Source organism: Tursiops truncatus, chromosome 8, assembly GCF_011762595.2.
Source record: "Tursiops truncatus isolate mTurTru1 chromosome 8, mTurTru1.mat.Y, whole genome shotgun sequence".
NCBI classification, from domain to species: Eukaryota; Metazoa; Chordata; class Mammalia; order Artiodactyla; family Delphinidae; genus Tursiops; species Tursiops truncatus.
In genome coordinates, this window is record NC_047041.1 from 93331090 (window position 1) to 93356677 (window position 25588).

The window sequence follows — 25588 nt, forward strand, 5'->3', positions numbered from 1 at the left end:
CTCCCTTTTTTATATTCTATATCAAGAGGAGTTTTTGTAATATAAAGCAGGACGCCCACACTGATGGTTTTGCACTGGTTTTTGTGACTGTTTCTTACAAAAAGAGAAAGGAACGAAGAATAAATAGTGACCGTGAGGAAAGGTGGTCTTGGTTTGGGGGCGGGGTGGGGAAGCTGGGCCGAGGCAGGAGGCTGGCAAGTGAACCGGGGAAGGGGCATTCTGGGTTCTCCCAAACCTTTAGGAGGGACAGAGCCAGGACGGCATCGTCCCAGCAGGCCCGCATTACCACCCCCGGGGACAAGGTCCTGCCACCCTCCCTCAGCTTGGCTGGCTCAGCCCCCGCGGATGCCCGGACTTCCCCCTGCCCTGCTAGCCTCCCGGGGGAAATCTATCCGCCACGCCCAGCGGTCATTAGGACAGACCGTCCACCGCTTGGCGGCATGCTAGCCAGGCCTCAGAAAGCATGGGTCAGCTCAGAGGACATGCCTTGGCTTGGGGGCACTGCCCACCAGCCAGTACCACTTCCCAAAGGCTGCCGTGGCTCTGGGCCTGCCTGGGGCTCGGCGGTTGGGGGCAGGATTCTGCAAAGAGGCACAAACTTCAGCCTCGCGAGACGGAGGCCAGGGGAGGACGGCCCCTCCTTAGTGTCCAGCCTCCCTTCCGCTCGGCCGCGGTTACCAGCAGCACAGCCTTGGGCGCCCAACCCGCTGGACCTCTCTCCTCGGCTGTGTTAACAGCGGCGGTGCCGTGCTCCGCTGGGCACAGGCCGTGTCCCTGGACGTGTGGCTGCAGGCCACAGGGAGGGCAGCGAGGCCCAGTGCGGGCAGGGCCCGGACCCAGGACGCAGCAGCCAGAGCTGGGCTGCACCTAAGGACCAATAATCTCGCCCCCTAAACACTCTCTTCCAAGACGGGAAGCAAGTCTGGGGCTGGGGCTGCTTCTCTCCACATCTGTCCCCAGGACACGGGGGCTGCCACTCCCGGGGTGCCGGAGGGAAGGGGGGTGTCGGGTAAAGGCCTCACGGGGGGCACACAGGCTGCTGGGCCTGCAGGGGTCTTCATCTCTGAGGGAGCCGGCTGCCGGCCTCTTCCAGGCATCTGATGGGGGCTGGGCATGAGGGGAGGCGGCTTGCTGAAATATTTCTATTTTTTGCCCCTGCTGAGCTTGAAGGGCATCCAGTCCTACCCAGCCGGCCCCAGAGGCACCCCAGGCCAGAGGGCAGCACCCTGGGGAGGGGGGGAGGGGGGATAAGGGGGCTGAGCCAGGTGCACCTCGGACCCTGGAGGACATGCCGAGTGATGGAGACATGCTTCTCTCTCTTCCTCAACCACAAACCCCGTCACTTACAGGTGGCCGCCATCTGGGGTTACCCGGGTGTCCATCTGTCAGGGCCGGCCTGGGGCTGAGGCCCTTGGCAGCCTCTGGACCCAGGCCAGTTGGGAGAGGGGGCACCGAGGGGCCTTCAGGAGCTGCGTGGAGGCAGAGCAGCCAAGAGCGAGGCCCGAGGAGAGGCCGTGGCCGAGGACAAGGCCCTGCCACCTGCAGCCCACCTCACAGAAGGCGGAAGGGGAAGGCACCAGGGGTCAAAGGCGGACCCCTGCCTGCCAGCCCGCAGCTGCGCTGTGTTTAGGGGGCAGAGGGTCCCCTACATGTGGAGAGCGCCCGCATGGAAGGGAAGGGGCCCGGGGTCAAATTCTAAGGTTTTCCAGGCATGGGCAGAAGCCAAGTTCAGCTGCTTGGGCACTAGACTGGCTGGGGGCCTGGGGGAGAGCAAGGAGGCGGTCCACAGCCTCTCAAGAAAGAAGGGTCTTGTGACAGAGGAGCAGGAGCCTGGCCTTGGCCGGATGCCTGTGACTCAGGCTCTGTCCTCGCGCATCTGTCCAGGGGATCCAGAGGCCGAGACACCCATGAACAGGAGGCGTCACTGTGGGGGGGGAAGGATGGGGTGCAGAGGCTCCATCCCTCCCCAAACCTGAGGGCCCAGGAGATCACAGCGTTCGGGGAGTGCCCAGGAGGAGAGGAAGGCGGCTACTCCTGCCTGCCTGGGGCAGCGTCCTTCCTGCCTTCCGGAACCAAAGGGAAACCGAGGTCCCCAGGCCTCCCTGCCCCAGAGGGGCCCCTGGCCCGGCGGGCGGCTACACTTTCTTGGGTTTTCGGCCGACTTGGTAATAGTAGTAAACGCTGATGGCGACAAAAAGGAGGCGGCTGGCCAGGAGCAGCAGGATCCCCAGGGACACGAGGCCTGTCTCGGCGAGCGTGGCAGTGACCACTGTGGGAGAGAGGCCGGGGGGGACACAGGTCAGAGGTGGGGATAGCCCTTACCCCAGCACGGGATGCCATGGGCCCCAGGGTGGCTGCCTGACTGACCCCCGCCCTGAGCTGGGGCATCCTATCAGCTGGCCAACCGTAGCAGGTATGGGGGGCGATCATGTGGGCAGAACTGGTTGTGTGTCATCACACCTGTGCTGGGTCCACAAGTGAGCAGTGGACTGTGGGTGCACGGGCGTGTATGCGGGAGGATACAGGCACCTATCAGCTGCGTGAGCACAGGTGTGCAGGTGTACAGGTCAACCCAGCCACACGAGTCCCTCCCCCTCGCACAGGTTTTCATCGCTTCCCAGAAAACAAGTGGCAAGAGTTGGGAGGCCAGGGGCCAAGCTGCCCGCACCCTGTACCCCATCAGCTTCCCCATCACTGCCCACCTCAGGACTCACCCAAGAACTGGACCGAGAAGTAGCAGGCTTCGGTGAGCAGGGTCCATCGGATGATGACCTTCTCAGCCGTGTAGAGAGCATTCCACATGATCAGGGAGATGCCTGGGGTGGGGGACAAAGAGGGGAGCGGGGGGCAGAGTAGCCTGATCCCCCCGCCCCCTTGGGGGACGGGCAGGGGGCCTGGTCCTCCACCCTTTGACAAAGTAACCAGGATTCCGGACATGCCCTGCCCCCACTCCCACTGCTCAAATTAAAACTCCTCCGTCATCCAACCTGACCCATAACCCGTAACACTAGCTCTCCCATTGCGAGGCTGAAGGGCCTGAAGCTGCCCCAGTCCCCACCCCCCAACCCCACCCCAGAGCTACTGGCACTGGCCCTTGAAGGTCAAGTAGAAGTGCAATTGGCACAAGGCTGGGGAAACTGTGTTGCGAAGTCGTGGAGGCCTTCTGAAACGGGGGCCTCAGGAGGTGCGGCTGGGGTCCGGGGCCCGCCGTGGGATGTGGGGGAGGGGGGTTTGGAAGAAAGGCTGGATGCACCCCACAGATGACCCTGAATATCAGAGACCGGAAGGAGCTGGGACTTCAGTCTGCGGGTAATAGGGAGCCACAGAATGTTTTGGAGAAGAGGAGGGACACCCCCAGTGCTGGGTTTTAAATGCTGTCATTTAGCTTCCTAACAGGCACTGCTGCGTGTGACTCAGGTTGGAGAGGAAACAGAAGTGGTTCAAATGGGCGGTCCAAGGGCGAGGGCTTTACAGACACTGTGTTGATTCTGCCTCCTCCTCTGGGCTGTGAGGCCCTGGAGGGCGGAGCCTGGGCCTCTTTCATTTCTCTACCCCAATGCCTAGGTGGTGCACTGCACACAGCAGGCGCTCAATAAGTGCTTTGTCCCAGATGATGCTGAGGCCAGTCCCAATCCCCTGGGGACAGTCTACCAGTGGCCACAAGATGGCGGCACACACCCAGCAGAGACAGACTTGTTGGCTGAAGCGTGGGTTCTGAGAAGGGGAGCCCCTGCACAAAGAAGGCTCCCCATGTTCCCTCGGCCCCTATTGGTCCCTCGGCTGCCTATCCCCTCCCCAGAGTCTGCCCTAGCAATACTCACTGAGGAGGGCGCCGCCATAGAGGCGGATGGGGGTCTTGCTGGTCACCTGCACTCCATCAAAGACTGCATCATAGAGCTGGTCAGGAAAGGTGAGGGCCTGCAGACAGCGGGCGGGAGGCTCAGGGTGAGGGGCTCACTGTGGAAACTTCCCCTGGACATCTTCCTTTCCCCAGTAGCAGTCCAGGATCAGGACACTGACTGCCCCTGACCCCTCCCTACCAGGACAGAAGATCTGAGGTTCCAGTGACAAGGAGTTGGGACCACGGACCATGGGAGCTAGGATGCTCCAGGGCAGGGGAGGGGGCCAGGTCCCAGGGGCGAGGCAGGGACTCACCATGATGGCGATGCCAGAGAAGAGCACAGCAGAGACAAGCTGCCAGACCCTGGGGAGGCGTGGAGAGGAAGGTCAGAGCCACCCCAGGCGCCACAGAACCCTTCCCTCTCCAGCCACGATGCCCAGCGATGGCTGGTCTGGGGGAGGGAATTTGACGGGATGGAACCAAAGACAAGACTACACAGGGACAAGCTGATGAGCCCCGCCCCCTAGCCCTGTCCCCCACCAAACTCGTGATGCTCACCTGAGGCCCAAAGGCTCCCGAACAGCAAACTTCATCTCATTGCCCAAGACCTGGCTGATCTGTGGACACAGAGGGGTCAGAGGCAACCAGGCTGAAGGCAGCTCTGCCTGCCCAGCCTACTCACCCCCTCCCAGAGGCCCCTGGATGCCCAGGTGGCTCTGCTTAGCCAAAGGGTCACCCAGGCTGGGAGGGTCACACTGAGGCACACCCTCTCTTCCTCCTCTTGACACCGGGGCTTATGGGAAGCTGAAAATACAGTGGCTGAGGATGAAAGCTCAGAGGTCCGCCAGATGTGGGCTTGAAGGCTGGCTCTGCCACTTATTGGTGGCAGAGTCCTTAACCTCTCTGAGTCTCAGTTTCCTCATCTGTAAAATGGGTTAATAACTGACACTACATCTCCCAGGGTAAATAATGCTTATAAAGTAGCTGGTGCCATAAGAAGCAAATAATAAGCACTCAGCTAATTCTAAGGATCCACTTTCATTATTGCTACTATTCCTCTGACATATCCATTAGACTTCTAGAAAATATGAGCTAAATCTGGGGGCTCCCTGCAGCTGCAACGGGTCTCAGCTATTCTCCCCAAACAGTGGGCCAGATCTGCCTCCCCAGATTGGTGCTCGGAGGCAGACCCCCATGTGGCCGGTTCGAGGCCCCTCCTCCGCGCTCCGCCCACCTTGGAGCGGTGGACCTCCCCGTCGTCATCCTCCCCGCCCACGCCGAGGATCTTCCGGGTCTTCAGGCGGCTCACGAGGTCCGTCTGGCTGTGCTTCTTCATGAGGGGTGGGGGCTGCTTGGCTGCCATCTTGTCCTGGAGCCCGGCCTCTGTAGGAGGGCTGCAGGGAGACACCAGCCTCAGCCACGGGTCCTGCCCAGCTTCCAGATCTCAGAGGGCAGCCAGACCCCAGCCCAGGGCCTGGGGAGGCCTCCCCGTCAACCTGGGGCAGCAGGTGGACACTGGAGGAGGAATCTGAGGGTCCAGGTGCAGTACTGGGCTCCCTAACCACCCGACTGTGTGATTAAAAGGGTCAAGTCACTGCCCTCTCCTGGCCTCAGCTTCCTCATCTGTAAAACGCGTTAGGGCAGATGGTCCTAAGGCCTTCCCGCTCCGCCAGCCCGTCTGGCCTAAGTGGATGTGGCACACCCCAGACAACCAGGCCGGAGGGAGCCTTACAGACAGCCCTGGAGGAGGTATAGGCCCAGGACAAGGCATTCAGGCCTGGATAGACTGTACCCAAAGGTTCCTGGGGGCAGGGGGTAAACTGGGGCCTGGGTCAGCCTTGGCAGAAGAGGGAAGGGTCTACCCAAGCCTGGGTAGGGCTCCTGAGTTCTGGAGTCCAGGCCACCACTGAGCTTTCGCCCAGACAATTCCTCTGCCCAGCAAGCCCTCCCACCCACCCTCCCAGACAACCTCCCTCTAACCTGCCAGCGCTGAGAACAAGGGGAGGGGGTGACCCCAGGACCCAGCTGAGCCAGAGGAGGGATGGCCAGGAGAGTTGGCAGGGCTGTGGCAGCAGTTCGGGCCTTGCCCCTCCCTGCTCTCCCCTCACCCCCCCCCCCAGGTCTGCCCACGATCCTTGATGGCCCCCAACCTCCGGCCTCCCCCCAGCTCCACCTCAGACCAGCTCTTGAGCACCTACTGTGTGCCGGGCAGTGGAGACGCTGATGTGAGTGGAGTGGCCGTCCTCACCTTCAGTCAGCACAAAATCTATGTGGAGGAGACAACAGTGTAAACCACAGTGAAGTAAAGGTATCCAGAAGCTGGCCCTGAGTGGGCTCCTGTGATCTTGCCGCCCTGCAAGATGGGTACTATTTACACCCATTCTACAGATGAGAAAACCAAGTTCAATGAGGCTCGATAGAAGACCAGGTTGAAAAATGGTAGTACCCCCACCCTATCACGTGCTGCACCAGTGCTGGGTGCCTCCCATATCCCTGCACCTCTTTCCCACCCACAGCTACTCTCCAGAAAGGCAGGAAAACCACCCCCGATAACAGACAAGGCTCAGAAGTTGCCTGTCCCTCAACCAGGGACCTGAGGTGGGCTTGCTGGACCCCCCCAACCAGGCATCAGACTCAGGTCTTTGTGTGGCCCCCGGCAAGTCTCACCCTCTCAGCCCCAGCCAGAGGCAGGGCACAGAAATGTCCCCAGGTCACCTCCAGTTTTCCAGCCTCTAAGACACTAAGACCCAGTGTCTTAGAACAAAATAAAGCACCCAGCAAATAAACATCAGAACAAAGGATCAAACGTGGGGTGTTTGGATAACATGGCTTTACACTGGATGAACTGGGCAGGGAGCATACCAGCTCGAGTTTGGAAATAATGGCCAAGGTCATTACTGGAGGTCTTTAGTGAGTAACGTCCAGGCCCCACTGCCCTCCTAAGCCCCCTGGCCTAGCTCCTCACCTGTAAAACAGGGGCAGCTATGCTTTCCTCTCCCACGTATATACACCCCGGGGAATGGGAGGCGGCGGCTGGTGGTGACCAGGAAGGCAGCTCAATGAATGGCTGACGCTGGTCAGCGGGGCAGCCGCCTGGGGCAGCGAGGGTTTAACCAGGCTCCTGGGGTGGGGGGTGGGGGGGCAAGCACTGTCACAACACCTCAGCCGCTTGCTACCACCTTCTGGTGGATCCAGGTAGAAGTTATAATCAGCCTGGCGTCCCTCCCACTTGCCAGGTGGACCCGCGGGAGGCTGCCCCCAGGGAGCCAGCAAGCCATTGGCCCCTCACCCATGCCTCCATGAAGGAAGCCCCAGGCGGGCTGGTCGCCACCCTTCCTCTTCCGGCCTCCGCTCTGGCCTTCTATTTGTTAATTTGCATACAGTGAAATGAACCTTCTTTGGGGTCTGTAGTTATATGAATCTTAGCACATGTATAGATCCAGGCAACCACCGCCTCCAAATCAGGACCCAGGGCAGCTGCATCACCAGTCAGACCCTCCCCTCACCCCTAACCCCAGGCAACCGCCGATCTGTTGTCTGTCACTGTAGTTTTGTTTCTGTTTTTTCAAATGTGTTACATAAATGGAATCATGTAGTATATAACCGTGGATACTGGCTTCTTTCACTCAGCATCATGTCTTTGAGACTCATCCAGGCTGCTGTGTATATGGACGTTCCCTTCCTCTCGGCAGGAGAGTGGGAATCAATGTACCGGTACCTGGCGTCAATGTACCAGTTCGTTTACCCTGTCACTCACTGAAGGACGTCTGAGTTGTTTCAGAGTTTGACAATTATGAATAGAGCTGCTATAAACATTCATGTGCAGGTTTGGGTGTGACCATGAGTTTTCATTTCTCGAAGGTAAGTACCTGGGCGTGGAATTATATTGAGTTATATGGTAAATCTACGTTTAACTCTAGAAGAAAGTGCCAGACTGCATTCCAGAGCAGTGAACCATTTCCGCTTTCCCACAATGCATGAGTGTTCCCTTACCCCCCATCCTCGCCAGCACCAGGTATGCTCAGACTTGACTTAACCCTTCATATAGGTCTCCATAGTGTTTTAACCCTTCTCACCCAGGCCGCCCAGGCTGCCTGACTCAGTCCTGCTGTGTCCCTTACTGCCTATGCTTAGTGGACAAGTCACACTGCTCTGAGCCTCGGTTTTCCCCATCTGTGAAATGGAGCTGTAATTCCCAGCTCCTCGAGATCCAGGGGCAAAAGGAGAAGCTTGGTCAAGAGCACGCAGCACAGCACCTACACATTTAAATGAAAGGACTGCATTTAGTGAGGACGTGCTGTGAGCCATGTAGAGGTGGTGGGATTGGGTCCCTGCCCTTAAGTAGCTTGCAGCCTGAGTGGGGACAGGGAAGCTGATCTGTCAGGCACGAATCAGGGCCAGTTGCTTCTCTGAGCCCGTCTTCTCATCTGTGAAATGGAAACAACGATCCTTACATCTTCCCTAGGCCTGGTCAAAGCAGAAACAAAATAACGGACAGCAAGTATTTTATAAAGTACCAGCTAACTGCTAAAGCCAGAAGAGCTTAGCTGCAGAAGCCACACTCTCTGAGTTCAAATCCCAGGGCCACCACTTCTTAGCTGTGTGCCTGTGGGCAGGTCACTTACACTCTCTGTGCCTCAGTCACCCCATCCATAGTTGGGGAAGCAAAGGGTCTTCCCTCACAGGGATGCTGTGAGAATATAAGATGTGACCTCCGTGAAGGGCGTAAGGTAGTGCCTGGCCCGTACCAAGTGCTTGGTTGAGATGGGCACTTAGACACAGACACCCCCTCCTCCCCACGTCCCCCATGGAGCAGGGGCTCTGGGGTGGAGGCCAGGAAGCATCAGGAGAGGGGCCTAACTAGCATTTCCTAACGTCTCCACCCCTTGGGCAGAGCCCCCAGACCTCAATCCCATGGCGTAAGGGTGACACTCGGACCACAGCACCGCAGGCCTGGGCTGTGTCAGCGACCCCTGCTCAGAGGGTCGGCTGCCTTCCTCTGCCCAATGGTCCCTCCCCACCAACACAGACACAGGGCTCCCCTCGGCACCACAGGCCCAGGGCTGGTACAAAAGGGGGGCTACAGGGCAGGGTCCTGGGCTCCATTTGACTTCCGGTATCACTCCGGCACAGCCATCAGGTACCTGGGCTGGTGGGACCCACTGCGGCCGTACACAGAGCCCAGAGCCCAGCCGCAAGCTCGCCACCAACAAAGGGCCCTACAGCCTCCCAGGGAAAGTGGGATCTTAAACGTCATGTCCAGGGAGCAGGGTCCCCAGCACCTGGCCCTACAGAGTTAAGTGCTCTGAGCCCTGAGTCCCATTGCTCCTTCATCCGCAGGACTGGACCCCACCTGGAGAGGGCAGGCGGGCAGCTGCCACACTCACACACTCACATACACACACACACGCACGGGTGCGCACAGCAGCCCCTAAGTACCCCACCGCCGAGACACACCACACACCCCCTCTGATCTGCCCATGAACTTTCCTCCCTTTCAAGGTCACTCCAGGTAGGACTGGCCCCATTGTAACCTAAGAGAGGACAGAGGACAGTTCCCCCACTCCCTCCTTGTACCCCAGCTGAACTGGCTTTGGGACAGCCGGACCTGGGTTCAAATCCTGGTTCTGTAGGACACCGCAGCTCTCCCAGCCTCAGCTGCTGCCCCAGTGCAATGGGGCTGATGAGAAGGCTCACTCTGCAGAAGGGCTGGAGGAGATATAACAGGCGATACCTTGTGGCAGAGTGCCCTGCCCGGACCCAGGCAGGGCCCCACTCCTTCTCCTTCCCTCTCCTCACTCAGCCATGCACAGTGGAAAAAGCCTGCCTGTTACAGCCGTCATGCTTCCTTCCCCAGGCCCCTGTGCCTCCTGAAGGGCCCCCAGGGCTCCCCGGGGGCCAGGCTGGTGCCAGGCTGCCCAAGGCTAGGGGAAGGGCTGGGAGGAGGGCTGCCCTTGCTCCTAGATGCTCACTTGGGAGGCCCTGCCAGGTAAGGAGAAGGGAAAATGTGGATGGCAGCCCCCAGACCCCGTGCTCACGATCCTCTGCATTCTGCCCCTGGCCAGCCTCTCTGACCTCAATTGCCAATGAACTGGGAAATCACTGTCCTTCGAGCAAGTGTTCTCCCTTCTGAACCACTGCTTTCCACTCCCTCCATCCCGATGCCCCCCGTTCCTCAGGGTCTTTGCATGCCCCCTCCTCCAGGGAGCCTTCCCAGGGCACAGTGCCCCTCCCCTCTCTGGACCCTCAGTGGCAGCCAGGGCCGCTTCCGGACCATCCTCATCATCATTTCAGGGCCAGGCATTTCAGGGCTCCCCGAGACCCACTGATCTGAAGGCAGGGCTGGTATCGTGCCCACCTGAGAACCTCCCCGCTGGCCCCGCTGGGACACAGAGGCACTTTGGCAGCAGAGGCGAATGAGGGACGGTCAGGCCAAGGCAAGCAGGTCTCCCTAACTCTACCCACAACACTCAGGATCACACTCAGTTAGACCTGGCAGGGCCCAAGGGGAGGCTCTGCTCCACACACACGCTGGACACGCTGGACAGGCCAGAGAGCTGAGGCCCAGAGCGGACAAGCTCTGCCCCAGGCCACACGTGAGCTGGTGACACAGGAGAGCCGGGAAGGAGCTTTGTGGTCAGGCAGAGCTGGGTTCCAATTTGGTGCCTCCTCTGGCCAGGTGACCTTGCACAAGCAGGTCAGGGGCTGCTGAAGACTCCAGGAGAGTAGATGGGGTTTTCCCTGGCATCTGGGGTGCCCAGGAAATGACTGGAGGTTGGGTGAGAACGTTGGGCGAGACCCCACTACCACCTCAGAGAGCTGCAGCCATCCCTAGGTGAGTGCCACCGGGCAGGGGTTACTGACGCTTTTGTTCACCCGGCCTGGACAGCTCCAGGCATGGGAGGAGCTCAACAAAAATTTGGGACAAAGTAAAGCTGGGGGAAGGGTTTCGAGGCCCCCTGCTAGCCGAGATCTGACCCCGTGTAGCCCCTTCCTCCTTCCTCATCTGAGGCCAGAAAAGAACATCCCCAAAGAGCTCCTAGCGGCGGCGGCAAGACAGAAGGGGCCGTGATGGCACAGAGGCCAAGCAGAGCCTCGAGATCGGACCAGGAAGGGAAGGGCTCATGGGGGGACGGGAGGAGTGTTACAACTGTCAGGGGAGGGGCGGGGGTGGGCATATACTTAATGATGAGGCAAACTTGGACTCAAACCCCCAACTCTTACTCTTAATTGCTCTGTGACCTCAGGAAAGTTACTTAACCTCTCTGAGCCTCCATTTCCTCATTTGTGAAACCACACGACGACTTCTTAGCTCACAGGGTTGTGATCAGACGGACTGAGAAAAGGCAGTGGAGGGGCCTGGTCCCTGGTATGCACTCCCCAAAGGACAGTAATTAACAATATTAAAGGGGTGGCTGTCCAGGCGCTGCCCTCGCAGCAGATCCGATGGGGCTGAGACATCTTTCCCATGCCAGTCCTGTAGGACCTCTCCCAACCCCCCTGTAGCCTTCCCAGAAAGCCTGGTTTCCATAGAAACAGATGGACTGCAGAGCTGTCCCCTTCACGGAGAATGTGCCACCACGAGGGCTGGCTTAAGAGGCGCTGGGGGAGAGGAAGCGGCCTGGGGCCCAGAGCACCCACCAGCCTCCGGTGATTCAGGGGGGAGTCATTGCTGTTGAGTGTCAGAGCCAAGAGCCACTACCTTTGCAAACAAGACCCTCTGCTGGAGGGGCAGCATACCTGTCCCTCCCCATCTGGTAAGGAGAAATGCCCCCAAAACATCCTCCCAAGGAAAGGAGGCAGGGGACCAGTACTTCTAGACCAGGAATTCCATGTAAGCCCCACAGCCCTATGAGAACAGCTGTACTATGACTCCCATTTTAGAGATGAGGAAACTAAGGCCCAAGGGACTTACGTATGTGTCTCTTGGGGGTAAGTGTCAGAGCTGAAATTCAAACTAAGCTAACTGTGCCTAACTGGATATTCAGATAGAAGCTGGTGTACGTGCACGCGTGTGCATGAGCACACATGTACATGTGCGTGTGGCAGGGGTGTGGTGTGGTGAACACGACATCCAAAAAGAACTCAGCTCTAAGCCATCTTCCCCATCACATCTCCCCGTGAAAGTCCCTGGCAGGTTGCCAGCATCTGAACCCCTCCCTGGGGTCCAGCCTCCTTTGGATTAAGGCCCTGTGACTCCAGCAGGACCTGGGAAGGGCTACAAAGGAGACCCATTGTTCGGTTATCACGTTGGTGCAAAATAGCTGGAAATGGGGTCTGGGACAGGCAGCACAGGAGTGGGGGCAGTGAGAGACAGAGCCTCCCGGCCCTGGGCAGAGGGAAGGGGAGGTAGGGAGAGACCCAGCAAGGGGACCATGGGGGCTGGAGGGTCCACATCATCCTTCCTGTGGTCCCTTCCCGGGGCAGCCCATCAGCCCCCTGGGCGAGATGCGATCTAAAGAACCCAGCCTAGAACCCTCCACCTCAGGCGGAGTGAATCTCAAACCTCAAGGATCCAGATCTCTGGGTTCTGCATCATTAGTCCTGTGTCTTTGGGCAGATTAACTTCCCGGAGCCTCCGTTTCTTCACTGTAAATGGGGTGACAATGCCTGACTTACTAGGTTGTCAGCAGGGTTGGACTAAACTAGGAAGTCACACAGCTGCTTCACCGACATTATTATCACCGTGGCCTCTGGGGTGCAGGTTTTGCTGGTGGGTGTTTCCTCAGGGTACACGGGCTAAGGGAAGAAGCTGAGGAGAGGCTGCCACGTGGCAGGGCTTCCTTGCAGTGTATCCCTCGAGAGCAGAGTGCAATTATTCTAAAGGCCAGCCTGCCTTAGGCAGCCTTGTCTCTCAAGTCGCCGGTGAGCCAGTGGAAGGCGGGGCTGCATCACCCATCTCTCTCTGTACCAGCATCACCACCGGGCTCAGGGCTCTGTGTCAAGGGCAAGGATGACAGAGTAGAACTGGCGGGGGAGAAGAACACGATGCGAATCCTGCTGGCGTACAAACCAGTCCCCGTGACAAAGCTCTGTAGTCAAGAAAGGGATTCCACACCCCATTTCCAAGAACTCCAGGAACACAGGAGCTGGCAATGGAGGGTTTGACTGAAGCTGGAAGGCTGAGCCCTGAGTCACTGGGCTGGGAGACAAGACAGCTGAGGTCACCAACAGATTCTGCCATCACAGGTAAGCCAGGGCCGGGCTCTGGGACTCAGCTTCCTTGCCTGAAAAACGGAAGTGTGGTCTCCAGGACCCCTCCTGGCTGTGATATTCCGGATCTGGCTTCCAAACCTTGTCACTCACCAGCCACACTCCAGCTCCAGCAAAGACCCCAGCACAAGCTGCCCCGCCCCCAAGTCCTAGCACCTCTCTCACCGGCTCTGGAAACACACGTTTTGCTATTTCTCTACCAGTTCTCTTTCTTTCGAAGCTGCCTAATTTCCAGAAGGACAGAGGAAAGCCCACATTTTCATCACAAATATCTCCAAGCCCTCAGGGACAGAAAAAATAAACATTCCCTGCTGTGCTGGAGAGGGTGAGAGGGCAGGGCAGGACAAGGGGTAAGAAGGAGGGGACATCCCTGGGGGCCTCACCCTCTGAAACTGCTGTGTGGGCAAGGGGGTGTCCAGGCCTCGGATGGCCATCCACTGCCACACAGAAGTCACCGAGAGGGGCTTCTCTGTCCCTACTGCCACTCACAAAGGGCAGAACACATGGAGAATTCCTGTCCTTTCCAAACCAGGAGTGGGCCAGCCTCCCCCTCAGCCCAATGACCACATCAGGGCCCTCAGAGGCAGCTGGTGCTTCCAGATCCCATGGGGCCAGAGCTCTTGTGAAAAGGCGGTGGCCATAACCCTCTCCCCTCCCACTCCTTCCACCTCCCCCACCCCTGGAGATGCTCAGAAACTTGGAGAGGAGGAGAGAAGGGCGGGAAGGGAGTTTCCGTGAAGAGATGTCCCACTATTTTGAGCCAACTTTTTCAAAAGCAAGTAGTTATTTGCCCTTTGGGTGGGTTGCGGGAGGCAAGCAGAAGGATCCCTGTACTTTTCCCAGTACCCTGATGGGCCAGAACCACAGTCCAGAACTAACCATCTCCCCCAGGGTTTGGGGGGCTCTGGCATGACTCAAAAGGCCTGTGCTGATATCCTGGCTCCACCACTTATTAGCTGCATGGCCTTGGGCCAGTGATACTACCTCTCTGGGCCTCAGTTTCCTCATCTGTTAAATGGGTGTAATAATGACACCCATCTCCCACTGATGAGAAGATGCACCAAAAACTCCTAAAACAGTTCCTGTTTATAGTGAACGCTCAAAAATAATGTTGCTCTTATTTTCAGACAAGGAAATTCAACTTCTTTGCCTCAGTTTCCCCCTTGACCATACCAACTTCAGAACAGGTCCCCTTGTAGAAGCCACATGTGGATACAGAGTGGGGTGCTTACAAGGCAGTGGCCACACGAAGGAAATGGGAAGAGAGAGAACTAGGGTCACTCTGGCTCAGGAGGAAGATGCTGCCCTGAGTGTACTGACAACAGGTGGGCAAGGGGAACCTGGGAAGGGGGCTGGCAACAGCCTGCAGAATACGGAGCCCCTTGGGGTACTAAGCCTGGGTGGCTCCCCTCCACATCCCCAGCACTTGGCCAGGCCTGGCCTTCGGAGGGGCACAACCATTGTTGTGAATTAATGGTTGAGATGCAGGGTGAAGGGAAAATTATTACGGGCTAGGCGTCAGAACATTAGGCACCCCACCCTGCGGCTGCCCAGCCCTGGGGTTACTTATGCTATCTCTGAGCATCACTGCCCTCATCTGTGAAATGGGGAGGCTTATCCCCTCTCAGCCAGCCTTGTCTCCTATCTCTTCCCCACCCGCTCACTCTACCCTAGCTACACTGGCTCCTTACAGTTCCTCAAATACAGCGGGCACATTCCAGCCTCAGGGCCTTTGCACAGGCTGTTCTCTGCCAGATCTTTAGTCCCCGAAGCTATCCCCACAGCTCACTCCCTCAAAACTTTAGCTCATAAGTCACCTCCTCAGGGAGACCTCCCTGACCACCCTACTTAAAATGGCGACCTCACCCCTGGCCTCAACACCCCCCCACACTCAACTTTTCCCCCTCACCTCCCAATATACTATATAATTTGCTTATTTACTTTATTAGTTATTTGCCCCTCCCCCACTGTGTCAGCTCCAGAAGGGCAAGAATCTTTTAATTTTGTTCACAGCTGTCTCTCAGGGCCTAGAACTGTATCTGGCACTCTGTTCATTAAGTCATTTTTGGCCCAGCTCTCACAAACATTTTGTCCAATAAATGAAAGAAAGTAAAGAGCAGTTCAGCGCTGTGTGAATATCACAGGTCACTGTCAATTGCACTGTTCCTCCCACCCCCAACCCCTGGACTGGCAGGCCCTTCCTCCAGCAGACACAGAGGGGGGGCTACCATAAGATCCTGGGGGAGGGGAGGCAGTTGAGTGTGGGGTTGGAGAACTTGGGGTGCGGGTGGCGGGCCTGAGCTGTGGATCCAGGAGGTACTGACGGCCAAACATGGGTGGAGGGCTTTGGGCCTCAGCCCTCCACTCCAAATTTAGGGCAGATTAAGCTGACAGCATGTGGGCAGAAAAGGAGAAGTCAGGTCGGCTGGTTCCCAAGACAATGGGGCCGGGAGGGCACCTTGGGGGACAGAGGGCCCCTTTCACAGATGGGATAACAGAGGCCTGGAGAATACGTAGTCTTATTTACTAACAACCCAACGAGAAAAATCTTTGCTCCCCCTGGGCTAAGTGTGAGGCCCGGCTAAAAAAATGGACTCTGCCTCCCCCTGGCTCTCCAACAACCCTCTCACCTCCCTCCCCACCCCCTCCCCCATCCCTATGTCCCTGGCACTGCGAGCCGGAGGAAGAGAGGGCGTCGGCTCCCTCTCCACAGACCACCAAGACTGGAGGTCCAAGAGGCCTCTCAGTTGGGGTGGGCATCCCTGCAGCCCCGGTGCCTTCTCCCCGCAGGGCAGCCCCACCGGGAAAAGTTTGTCTGAAGGAAATCAACCAGGAAGTGCGGGGCGGTGGGGCGGCGAGGCGGCCTCGGCCGTCGACGCTGGGCTCTGGGCTACGGAGACGCCTCGGGGTTCAAGGCCTCCACCCTCCACCCGGACCCCGCCCCCGCCGCCTTCGCTCCCGCGTAGAAATCCGCTCCCTCCGGGGCCTCGAGGAGGCGGCGGGAGCCCGGGACGGGGTAGGGGCGGGGGAGGGTGGAGCGAGAGGACGCCGAGCTAGTGCCCAATCGTGATAGGGGCGTCGCGGGTGGGCGAGGCGGCCTGGCGGTTCCCCTACGGACCCCCGGAGTGGGTACGAGCATACCGCCCAAGGCGGGCAGTCCCAGGCTATTCAGCGCCAGGACAGTGGGACCACGCTGCCCCCGTCCGCTGAGCCCGTCCGCCGAGCGCGCGACTTGGGAGAGAGTGGGGAGCGTCGGTCTCCACCTGTCCTTCCCCTAACCTCCTCCCAACAACTGGGGCTTAGGCTCGGCTTCCGATTCTGCTCCCCCCACCCCTGGAGACTGGGGTCTCCCGGTCTTGCTCCTCCCCCCTTCAATGTGTCCTTTATCTCCCAGCGCCAGATACCCACCCACTTTCATAGAGGGCTGGGGGCTCCAGGCGGGAGCTCCTGGCTGTCGGACGCCTCCGGTGCTCTGGCCCAGCACTCCAGCCCCCACGGTCCCCCGAACCAGAAGGTCGGGCCAGACTTATGGGCAGCGGGAACCCCGCCACCTCCAACCTCGACCCAGCAGGGGGCGAGGAAGGGGACTCGCAAGTTTGTGCCGCACACACCCCAGACCCGGGAACAATGGAGGGAGGACGGAGACAGGGATGGAGGGGGAGGGGACAGAGAACCGAGCGCGGGGACCGAGTCAGACCCCAGGGAGGGAGAAAATGCTTTCCGCTCGGTTTCTCCCTCGCTCCGAAGCGGAGAGCGCGAGCCCAAGAGGCGGAGGCGGAGGGCGGAATAAACCGTCGTAGAGGGAGGAGACGGCGGAGGGAGGAAGCCGAGGGAGAGAGGGAAACCGAGTCAGAGGAAAGGGAGCAAGCGGAGAGCGCGAAGGAGAGGACCTGAAGGGACTGCGGGACGGCGCCCGGGAGAACCGCGGAGGGGGGAATCCCTGGAGTCCCGGCAGAACCCTCCGGCGCCAAGAGGTGCTGGGGCGCCCGGCTCGCGCGCACGGGGTCCTCTCTGTCCTCGGCGGTCCCTGCGGCCGCAGGAGCCCCAATGGGCTGCGCTGCGCAGGCACCGGCCAGCTGGCGGCGGGAAGGGAAAGTGCTAGGCTCCGAAGCGGCGGCGGGGAGCAGAACTCACGTTCCTAGCGCCTGCTGGCGCCGGCGCTGCGCGGAGCTGGCGTGCCAGGGGGACTCTCGGGCCCTCGGTCGACTCACATCGCGCCGCCCGCGCCGGGCAGGGCAGGGCCGGCTGGACTAAGCGCGGCGCCCAGCGCGGCGGGGCTTTGCCCGAGTCTGGCGGCCCGAGCTGGTCCCTCCTCTCAGTTCCGTGCACAAGCCAATGGCGCGCCGTCCCCTCCCACGCGCCGCGCTGCCTAGCCCCCGAGGGTGGCCGCCGGGGCGGGCGGGAGAGAAGGGTTGGGGGAACTGGGCTCCCGGGCTCCCCAGCCGAGGCCTTCCCGGAGATCTCCTGCTGGGGGCGCGCTCACGCCCGGGGGGAAGGCGGTTGGGAATCCGAACAGAGGGCCCGCGCCGCCCAGGGAGACTTTCGTGGCAAATTCTCCAGACTGCGCCCCTTTCGTGAGACTATCAACACCCTCGTAGGTTGGCAAGCCACCTTGTCTTAAATATCCCTGGGGTATCGCCTGGGGCCTAGGCCAGTGTCTAAAACGGAAAGGAATGCTTTGGCTGGTAGATACTCAAGTGTGTAATAACACAGTTACACAGCAATGGTCCCCGTCTGCTGAGCGCCTGCTCCGTGCCAGGCACCGTGTGCTGAAGGAATTACAAGTGTTAACTCGTGATTCTCACAACTACCTATATGAGGCCGGGATGACTGATCCCATTTTACAGACGGTGGTTGTTAATATTTGCTTTCATTTAGTCTTCTGGCTTCCAGCCTAGGCTCACCGTTTCTAGTCCTCCCTTGCCTCATGTCAAGTAACATGACACCATCAACACCCCCCCCCGCCACACACACACACACACACACACACGCACACACGCGCGCGCACACACACACACGCACACCTTCATCCTCCATCCTAAAATCCAGCCTCAGCTAAGTTGCTACAAATTTGCACTGTCAAGGCACAAAGATCTTAGCTGGGGCTCATTGGCACATGGGGGAGGGAGGAGGCACAGTGGCAAGACCTTTTGTGTCCGCACATCCTGTGGAGGGCAAGGGGGGTAAGAATGGAGTTTGGGGGTCCTGGAGGCTCTCTGGGAGCCTTTCAGCCTAAAACAACTAGATTCCTACAGCAATTCCCCCCCCCCCACAAGATTCTGAGCTCATTTCAATCCTTTGTGACTAGTAATGTGTGTCCCCACCCGAACTCCCACCAACCTCCTTCCTAGAAAAGAACACCTGCATCTCTTTATCTTGGCGGATGGTCACAATGGGAGGGGGCTGGAGGAAAGAGGAAGGCGAGGTTGACGACAAGCTCCATTTCACAAGATAAGCAAAGGGGGCAGAGAAAGGTGAGTGGTTCCCCAGGCTTCTACCCGTACCTTAAGAGTTGATCAAGCAGACTCTGGAAGCAGACTGCCCAGGTCCAAATCCTGGCTCAGCCTTTTGGAAACTGTGTGGCCATGGGCAAGTAACCACCTCTAGGTGTCTGGTTTTCTCGGTGTACAAACTGGGGGCAACCAATAGTAGGAGCACCTGTGGTTGTGGAGATTTAAATGGCAGCAGTTCACGCTTATTGGGCGCTGACTGTACCAGGTGCTCAGGGCTGGCGTGCCAAGCAGGCTCCCGTTGCCCTCCCCGAAGCTGTGACTGGGCAGGAGAGGCTATGCCCTTTACACAGAAGTAAACAGGAAGTGCCTGGCTCATAGTAAGCACCCGGTGACGGTTAGCTGTCTGATTACCAAGGTAACAACTCTGATCCGGAGGCAGTGCTGTGGCCCACAGTGCCACCATCCCTGCTCCCAGCCAGTGACGGCCAACAATGAGCGAATGAGTGAATGAATATGACTGCAGATCAGGATGGTTCCTAGCTTTGCTGGGTGAAGCACAGACCCCAAACCCACCTGACTGAAGTCTCAGGGCTTGATAGTAGTCTTTGTGACAAGTTAGAGTCTCAACCCACTGTCTTAACAGAGCTGGCTCAAGCGGGGATGATGAATTCATTTGTCACCCCTTCTGCCTCCCCAGCATTCTGGGCTCTGGGTTGCTGAAGGGCAGGCACCAGCCTCACTTGTGTGCGCTGTTCCCCCTGATTGCCCCCCTGACTAGGAGACACAACTAATGCTCCCCTAGGTGTGACTATTGGATATACCTGAGAGCCTGACTTTTATCAATAGACGGAGGGACTTTATAACCATCGCTCCGAGATCTCCAACACAGAAGGGGCTGCTTTAGTAGTAGTGAGCACCCTGTCACTAGCAGCATGCAAGCAGAAGCCAAGGAAGAGTTGATGAGGGTGCTACAGGAGGAGTTCATGCCTTAGGTGGTGTTTGATGTGGATAAACCTTGAGCGCTGGGTGACTTGATCCTGTGTTCTTGTCTCCCAAGGCCATCAGATGGGAGGATGTGAGCACAAGCCGTCCCATCATCCTTCGTGAAGGAGGCAATGTTGACTGGGCCCTTCCCGTGCGCCAGGCGAGGTGCTGGCTGTTGGGGCCCCAGTCCCTGTCCTTGAAGAGCTTATAGCTCCTGGGAGACAGATGCACACGCAAATAGTCAAGCCCAGCAATGGAAACAACTCGCAGTAACAGCCAAAGTGCTTGGGGGCCGGAGGAGAAGGAAGAGACATTCTCCATTACCCCTGGCGTCCACTTTCCCTAAGGAGCCCATTAAAAGCTCTGTTCTCTTCCTTCCTATATGATTTTCTAAAGTGATGTGCCTCTTCTTCAGAACATTCCTTAGACTGCCATTCTGCCGTTAACATCTCTGAGTCACCTCATCTTTACATTGGACATAAGTGTAAAGAGGATAAAAACCGACGTTTGTAAAGTGCTCCCCAAATCTAGGCAAGAATAGGTGCTTGACACGTGGTGGCCCTGAGGTGTCATCATTATTTACAGTGCAGGACAGGGAACATTAACTGAGAGGGCGAGAGAAGGGGGTTAGGACCCTGGCTCTGCTCCTAACCAGCTGGGGCACCCTCTGCTGCTCCTGAAAAACGGGCTTGTGAGAGTCACGTGAGGTGATGAGATGCAAAGGGTTTGCAGACTGGAAATGCTGATTCCTATTATTATCATGATTATTGTGATTCTCATTATTGTGAAATGTTTCCCTCAAAGCCCCAGGAGGGTGGGGGTGGGGTGGAGGTGGAGCCCAGACCCGTGGCTGGGCGAGGGTCACTCCCCTCCAGCCTCCCACAGGAGCCTGGGAGCAGCTGGGCCTCCATCTGCCCAGGTTCCAGCCAGCAGGGGCGGCAGCACCTCCTTTGCGGCTGTGTGTCTGTGTGTGTGCCCGTGCAGGTGGGTGTTGGAAGGTGGAGTGGGCACAGGGAATGCCCGTGTCTGTGGCTAGAAATCACTTGTGGATTGTGACTCCCTGGAGAAGAATGCAGAGGCAATTAGATTTCAAAGATGCCAGCAGTGGGACTAGTGTTGGCACCCAAGAGATAAGGAGAGAGGCTGGGGGGAGTGAGGGTTTGGCCTAGTCTTTGGGGCTAGGGACAGGGGATAGGTCTTACCAGGGACCCCTCCCTGGGGCTGGCGGTGCGTGTAGAGGAAAAAGATGTTGTCAGAGGCCTGTGGTGGTTGAGCCCAGGGGTTTTGCAGCTGACAGACTTGGGTTCAAATCCTAGGGATGGGCCAGTGATTTCATTTCGCTAAGCCTCAGCTTCCTGGTCTGTAAAATGGGAATAATAGGAGAGCCTATCTCCTAGAGGTTATTGGGAGTTTAAGAGAGAGGATGCATGTTAAGCTGTTAGCAAAGAGAAGGCACATAGTAGACAACTGTTGCTGACATTATTCCTAGGAAGCCCAGAAGAAGGAGGGAGGGAGAGGGCCTCGCAGGTGCCAGCGCTTGGTAAACTGGGAAAGTAGCTCTGGGGTGAAATCTGTCAAGCCAGGAGGTGGTGGAAACCGCCATAAGGAGCATCATTTTGGCCCAGGCCGAAAGAGCCACTGTCCCAGCACGCAGCGTGAGGCAGAGGAGCTGGGCTTTCATAACTCCTGCCACTGCCCTTTGCTGGTTCCCCTCACTTCCTCTAGAGCATCTTCCTTCCCTGTGAGCCTGTCTGGTAAGAAGACCTCTGGGTCTTTCCGCTCCAATTCCAGTGGGCCCAGGCTGAGCACAGCTTTGGGGACTGGGAGAAGCTGCTGGGAGCTCAGGGACACTGAGACAGGCCTCCCCGACACTGCCCGGCCCCTACCTCCACGCCAGGGACACTGTCCAGGCCTCCTTCCCTCCACCACCCCCCTCCCGCCTATGAATCATCCCTACCACTGCTGTTGCTGCTCCAGGACCGCAGAATGTCAAGCAGCTCCTCACCTGTGGGACAGACAACCCATTAGGATGCGGGTGGAAGCAGGGAGGCTCAGCCCTTCTAAAGGAAAGACGTGACAGCTCAGCTCTGGGACCAGAGGACCACAGCCAGCGCTTTTCTGCTTCCACTGGGGAGAGCTCAAGGGGGCAGGTGAGAGCAGAACTTGGGAGTTAGACCAACCTGGATCTAGGGTCAAGGCCCTAATTCTGCTTATTAGATCTGTGGCCTTAGTCGAGTTACTCAGCCTCTCTGAGTCTCAGTTTCTTCATCTGTCGAGAGAGAAAAATCATGCCGAGGCACAGGGGACTTGGAGGATTAAGTGAGGTACAACCTGTAAGTCCTGAGCTCAGAGCCTGGCTCACAGTAAGTGCTCAATTAATGTTCACTGACCCAATGAATGAATGAACAGGCGACAGTGGCGGTGAGTGGCGGTACAGGGAGGTGCATGTGACTGCCTTTGGGAAAGCCAGCCTCCACCAGCTGGCTTGGGGCGGTGGGGTCACTGTCTGGGGGCCCAGGACACCTGTTGCTCTGTGCTGGTGTGAGAGAGGCAGCTTCCAAAACTCAGAACAGAGTGTGGACGTTCCCTTGTGGGCACAGCTCACACTGCTGCAAGTCAGATAAGAGCCTCAGGCTCTCTGAAAGTTCTGAGCCGGGCCTGACCAAAAAGAATTGCTATGGGGGGGGGGGGGAACAGCAGGGAGTGGATCTTCAGCTTGGGAGGCCCCCCCAAACCCCTTTACAGTGATAGTATAGAGCAGCCACTCTGGGCTGCGAGGTCAGGACCTTGGGCCTTGGGTAGCCAGCTAGGGCCGTGAGCAGCACCTCACCAGCCTCCTGCCCAAGCGGATGCTAGGCCCCTTGGGTACCACACCCTAGAGAGCGCTATCATCTTCTCAATAGACAGCTTCCTGAGCCCTTACCATGTGCCAGGCCCTGGTCTAGGTGCCTTACATGTATTAACCTTAACAAATCTCATGATGTTGGTACCATTATTAGCTCCATTTTACAGATGAGGAAACTGAGGCCCACTGAGTTACATAACTTGCTCAAGGCCACAACCCAGAGATCAGTGAGCTCAGGATTGGAAGCCCAGGCCCAGTGCCCCAGACGGCCCTGGCTGTGCTGCTGACCTGGGCAGGGATGGCTGGTCCTCCTTGGCCTGCCCTGTCCCCAGTGTAGTCATCCAAGTTCGGGGCAAGGGTATCACCTTTACACTTATAAGGGTCATTTATAAATGGCTTTTGAGCAGTGGTTCTCAAAGCAGGTTTGCAGGAAATAGATAGCTAGTGGGAAGCAGCCGCATAGCACAGGGAGATCAGCTCGGTGCTTTGTGACCACCTAGAGGGGTGGGATAGGGAGGGAGACGCAAGAGGGAAGAGATATGGGAACATATGTATGTGCATAACTGATTCACTTTGTTATAAAGCAGAAACTAACACACTATTGTAAAGCAATTATACTCCAATAAAGATGTAAAAAAAAAAAGAAATGCAAATACCTGGTCCCGCCTCAGACAACACAGAATCAGAAACTCTGAAGGGCCGCAATCTGCATTTCAACCAGCCCTCCCGGTGATTCTGAGTCCAGCTAGAGTGTTTGAGAACCACTGCTTTAGAGTCTGCAAAGCAAACTAAATTCCTAGATTTTCTCATTTAAACTGACACTTTGGTATTATTCGGCCCATTTTTCAGGTAAGAGTAACGAGTCTCTCTTTGCCAGATATCACCTACCAGGGAAGTGGAAGAGGTGGACCTGGAACCCCAAGTTTTTCGTTCTGAATTTTTTTTTCTTCTTTTTTCCTTCTTGAGACCAGACTGCTGACCAAGGTGAGGAGGGGAAGGGACTCTGACTAGAGGGGCTGGGACTGGGGTGGGAGAGGTGGGGAGCCCGCTGCCCTGTTTCCCACGGGAGGCGGCGGGCCGTGTTTATTATTCTTTCGGAGGTGTCCCTACCCAAATCAACACAAATAAAGCCCAGCCTGGCGTGCTGAGTGATCGGTTTATTAATATTCGCGGGGCGCGGCCGAGGCGGATCGCAGAAACAAAGGCGCACCGCACGGGAGGCATCATTATGTAATTGCTCCGAGGAGGAGCGGAGGGTTGCGCGTGCCCGTGCCCGAGGCTCAGGGCGCCCGCGGCCGCCGCCCGTACTTGGAGGGCGGGGGGCTCTGCCGGCGGGGAGGCTAAGCTCCGGGGCGCCAGGGCTCTGGGCGGGGCGCGGGTGGAAGGAGCGCCTGCAGCGGAGTCCTCACCCGGCTCTCGTCTCCTCCCACGCCCGAGCCTGCGGCTGGGAGGCAGGTTAACCCCTGCGTGGCTGGGTACAGCCCTCCGCTCCGGAGGAGGGGTCCCGCAGAGGCAGATCTCCCCAGTCCCCCTGGCCCCCGGAGGCTGAGCCAGGGCCTCCCCAGCCCCACTCACCGCCGCCCGTCCGTCCTTCCCCACCCTCGCTCGGAGTTGGGGTAGAGAGAGAACAAACAACAGGCTGGGCAACCTGTGGGTGCAAGACCCGTGCTTGCCTATCAAACATCTGCGACGTGGCCCATTTTATAGATGCGGATCTGAGGGCCAGAGAGGGCTGGCGTCACGCGCCAAGAATGCCAGGCCGCACATCTGTCAGCTCCAAAACCCACCGTTTTCCCCTGGTACCCCACAAGGGGTCTTTATAACCACCGCGGATCAGTTGTGGCCTCTGGTACCCCATTTAGGGTTCAAGTGCGGAGATGCTGGGGATAGGGTGGATCTCCCCATCCGGGGCCTGAGGAAGGGGTTCGACACAAGCAGCGCTGCAGCTGGGAGGCTGGTGTTCCTCGAGCAGTTGGCGCCAAGGGCACACGGTGGCTGTTTGGGTGAGTGGGGATCAGCACGCCACGCCCTGCCCCACACTCCTGACCACGCCCAGACCCCCAGGAACCGACCTTGCCTTACTCCCAAACACTCCAGTGCTTCAGCCCTCCTGGCCTTTGGCCGGGGCTGGGCCTTCTGCCAGGAATGCCCTCCTTCCATCCTCCAGGCAGTCTCACTTTTGAGAGGTCCTTCCCAGCACACCGCCCCCTGCATCACTCAGGTACCAGGAAGCCTTCAAGGCTGTCTCTTCCAGCCCTGGGAGCACCTGGTGACTGCACCTGACACACTGCTCTGTAATCTGTCTGCCCCCATTAAGCCACATCCCTGGGATGGCGGCTCTGTGGCTGACATCTTCACACAGCCACCCTCAGGCTGGCACACAGCCGGCCTCTCCCAGAACTGGGTGAATTTGAGGTGGAGGGTGCAACCCTGAGATGGATTGAATGCTTGGTGACAGTCTTCAGACCCTGGCTTCAGAAGTCTACAGCCCTGGCTCTGGCACTGCCAACTCCCATCCATGTGACCCTGGGCAAATTTGTAGCATCCCTGAACCTCTGTTTTCCCATTAGCAAAGAGGGACAATGGCAACCTTAGTCTCATGAAGCTAGTTAGTGCTTATTGAGCACTTACTATATGCTGGGCAACTTCATGGACTCTATCCATGTTATCATCTCCACTGTGTAGATAAATAACGCTCCTAGTCTCTAAGTCTCCTGTTTTCTAATCTCCCTTTTACAGGATTATTTTGACAATTGGATGAGAAATAGTTAAGGACCAGCATACAGTAGGTGCTCAGTAAAGTGTGCCCCTCCACTCTAACTCCCAGGACAGAGCTCCCTTTGCCCACTGCTTGCCCAGGCCATTCCGGGAGCCCCTCTGTGGGTGCGGGGCTGAAGGAAGGGGTTGCAGGAGGACCTTGGCAGAAGGAAGTGTTCTGGTTTCTGAGTATGAATAAATTATTGTTTTATATCCTTATATTAAGAGAAGGGCACAGTGTGCATTTACCAATCTAAGCATGTTGAGCTGCAGCTTGTGTGTTTTGCCAATTGCTAAAATGTATTTTCAGCCCAAGGCAGTAAACAGAAGACCACTCCGCCTGGCTGCTCCCACAGTCCTGGGGCAGGGAAGGACATCTGACCCCAGCCAGGCCTACAGGGAGAGTAGGTGTCAGTGGGGATCTTGAGGCAATGAGAGAGTTCCTGTGGGTCCCCTCCAGGTCATGAGAACTTCAACAGGACTCTTCACCTCTCT

At 57.8% G+C, this 25588-nt stretch overlaps 1 protein-coding gene across 2 annotated transcripts; it reads right to left on the bottom strand.

Annotated features, from left to right (window-relative positions):
- Positions 1–61: 61 nt before the first annotated feature.
- TP53I11 (tumor protein p53 inducible protein 11) lies at positions 62–18675 on the bottom strand. 2 transcript variants are annotated; one of them, XM_033860515.2, is made up of 8 exons: positions 18559–18675; positions 6040–6107; positions 5076–5235; positions 4400–4458; positions 4156–4204; positions 3822–3918; positions 2715–2816; positions 62–2269 (listed from the first exon to the last, which is right to left on the bottom strand). In XM_033860515.2, exons 3-8 carry the CDS (start codon positions 5202–5204, stop codon positions 2136–2138), a joined length of 570 nt encoding a protein of 189 aa, XP_033716406.1. In that variant the 5' UTR covers positions 5205–5235; positions 6040–6107; positions 18559–18675; the 3' UTR covers positions 62–2135. The 2 variants fall into 2 exon arrangements, with proteins under 2 accessions (XP_033716406.1, XP_033716405.1); XM_033860514.2 differs by lacking the exon at positions 18559–18675 and adding an exon at positions 17189–17398.
- Positions 18676–25588: the final 6913 nt, after the last annotated feature.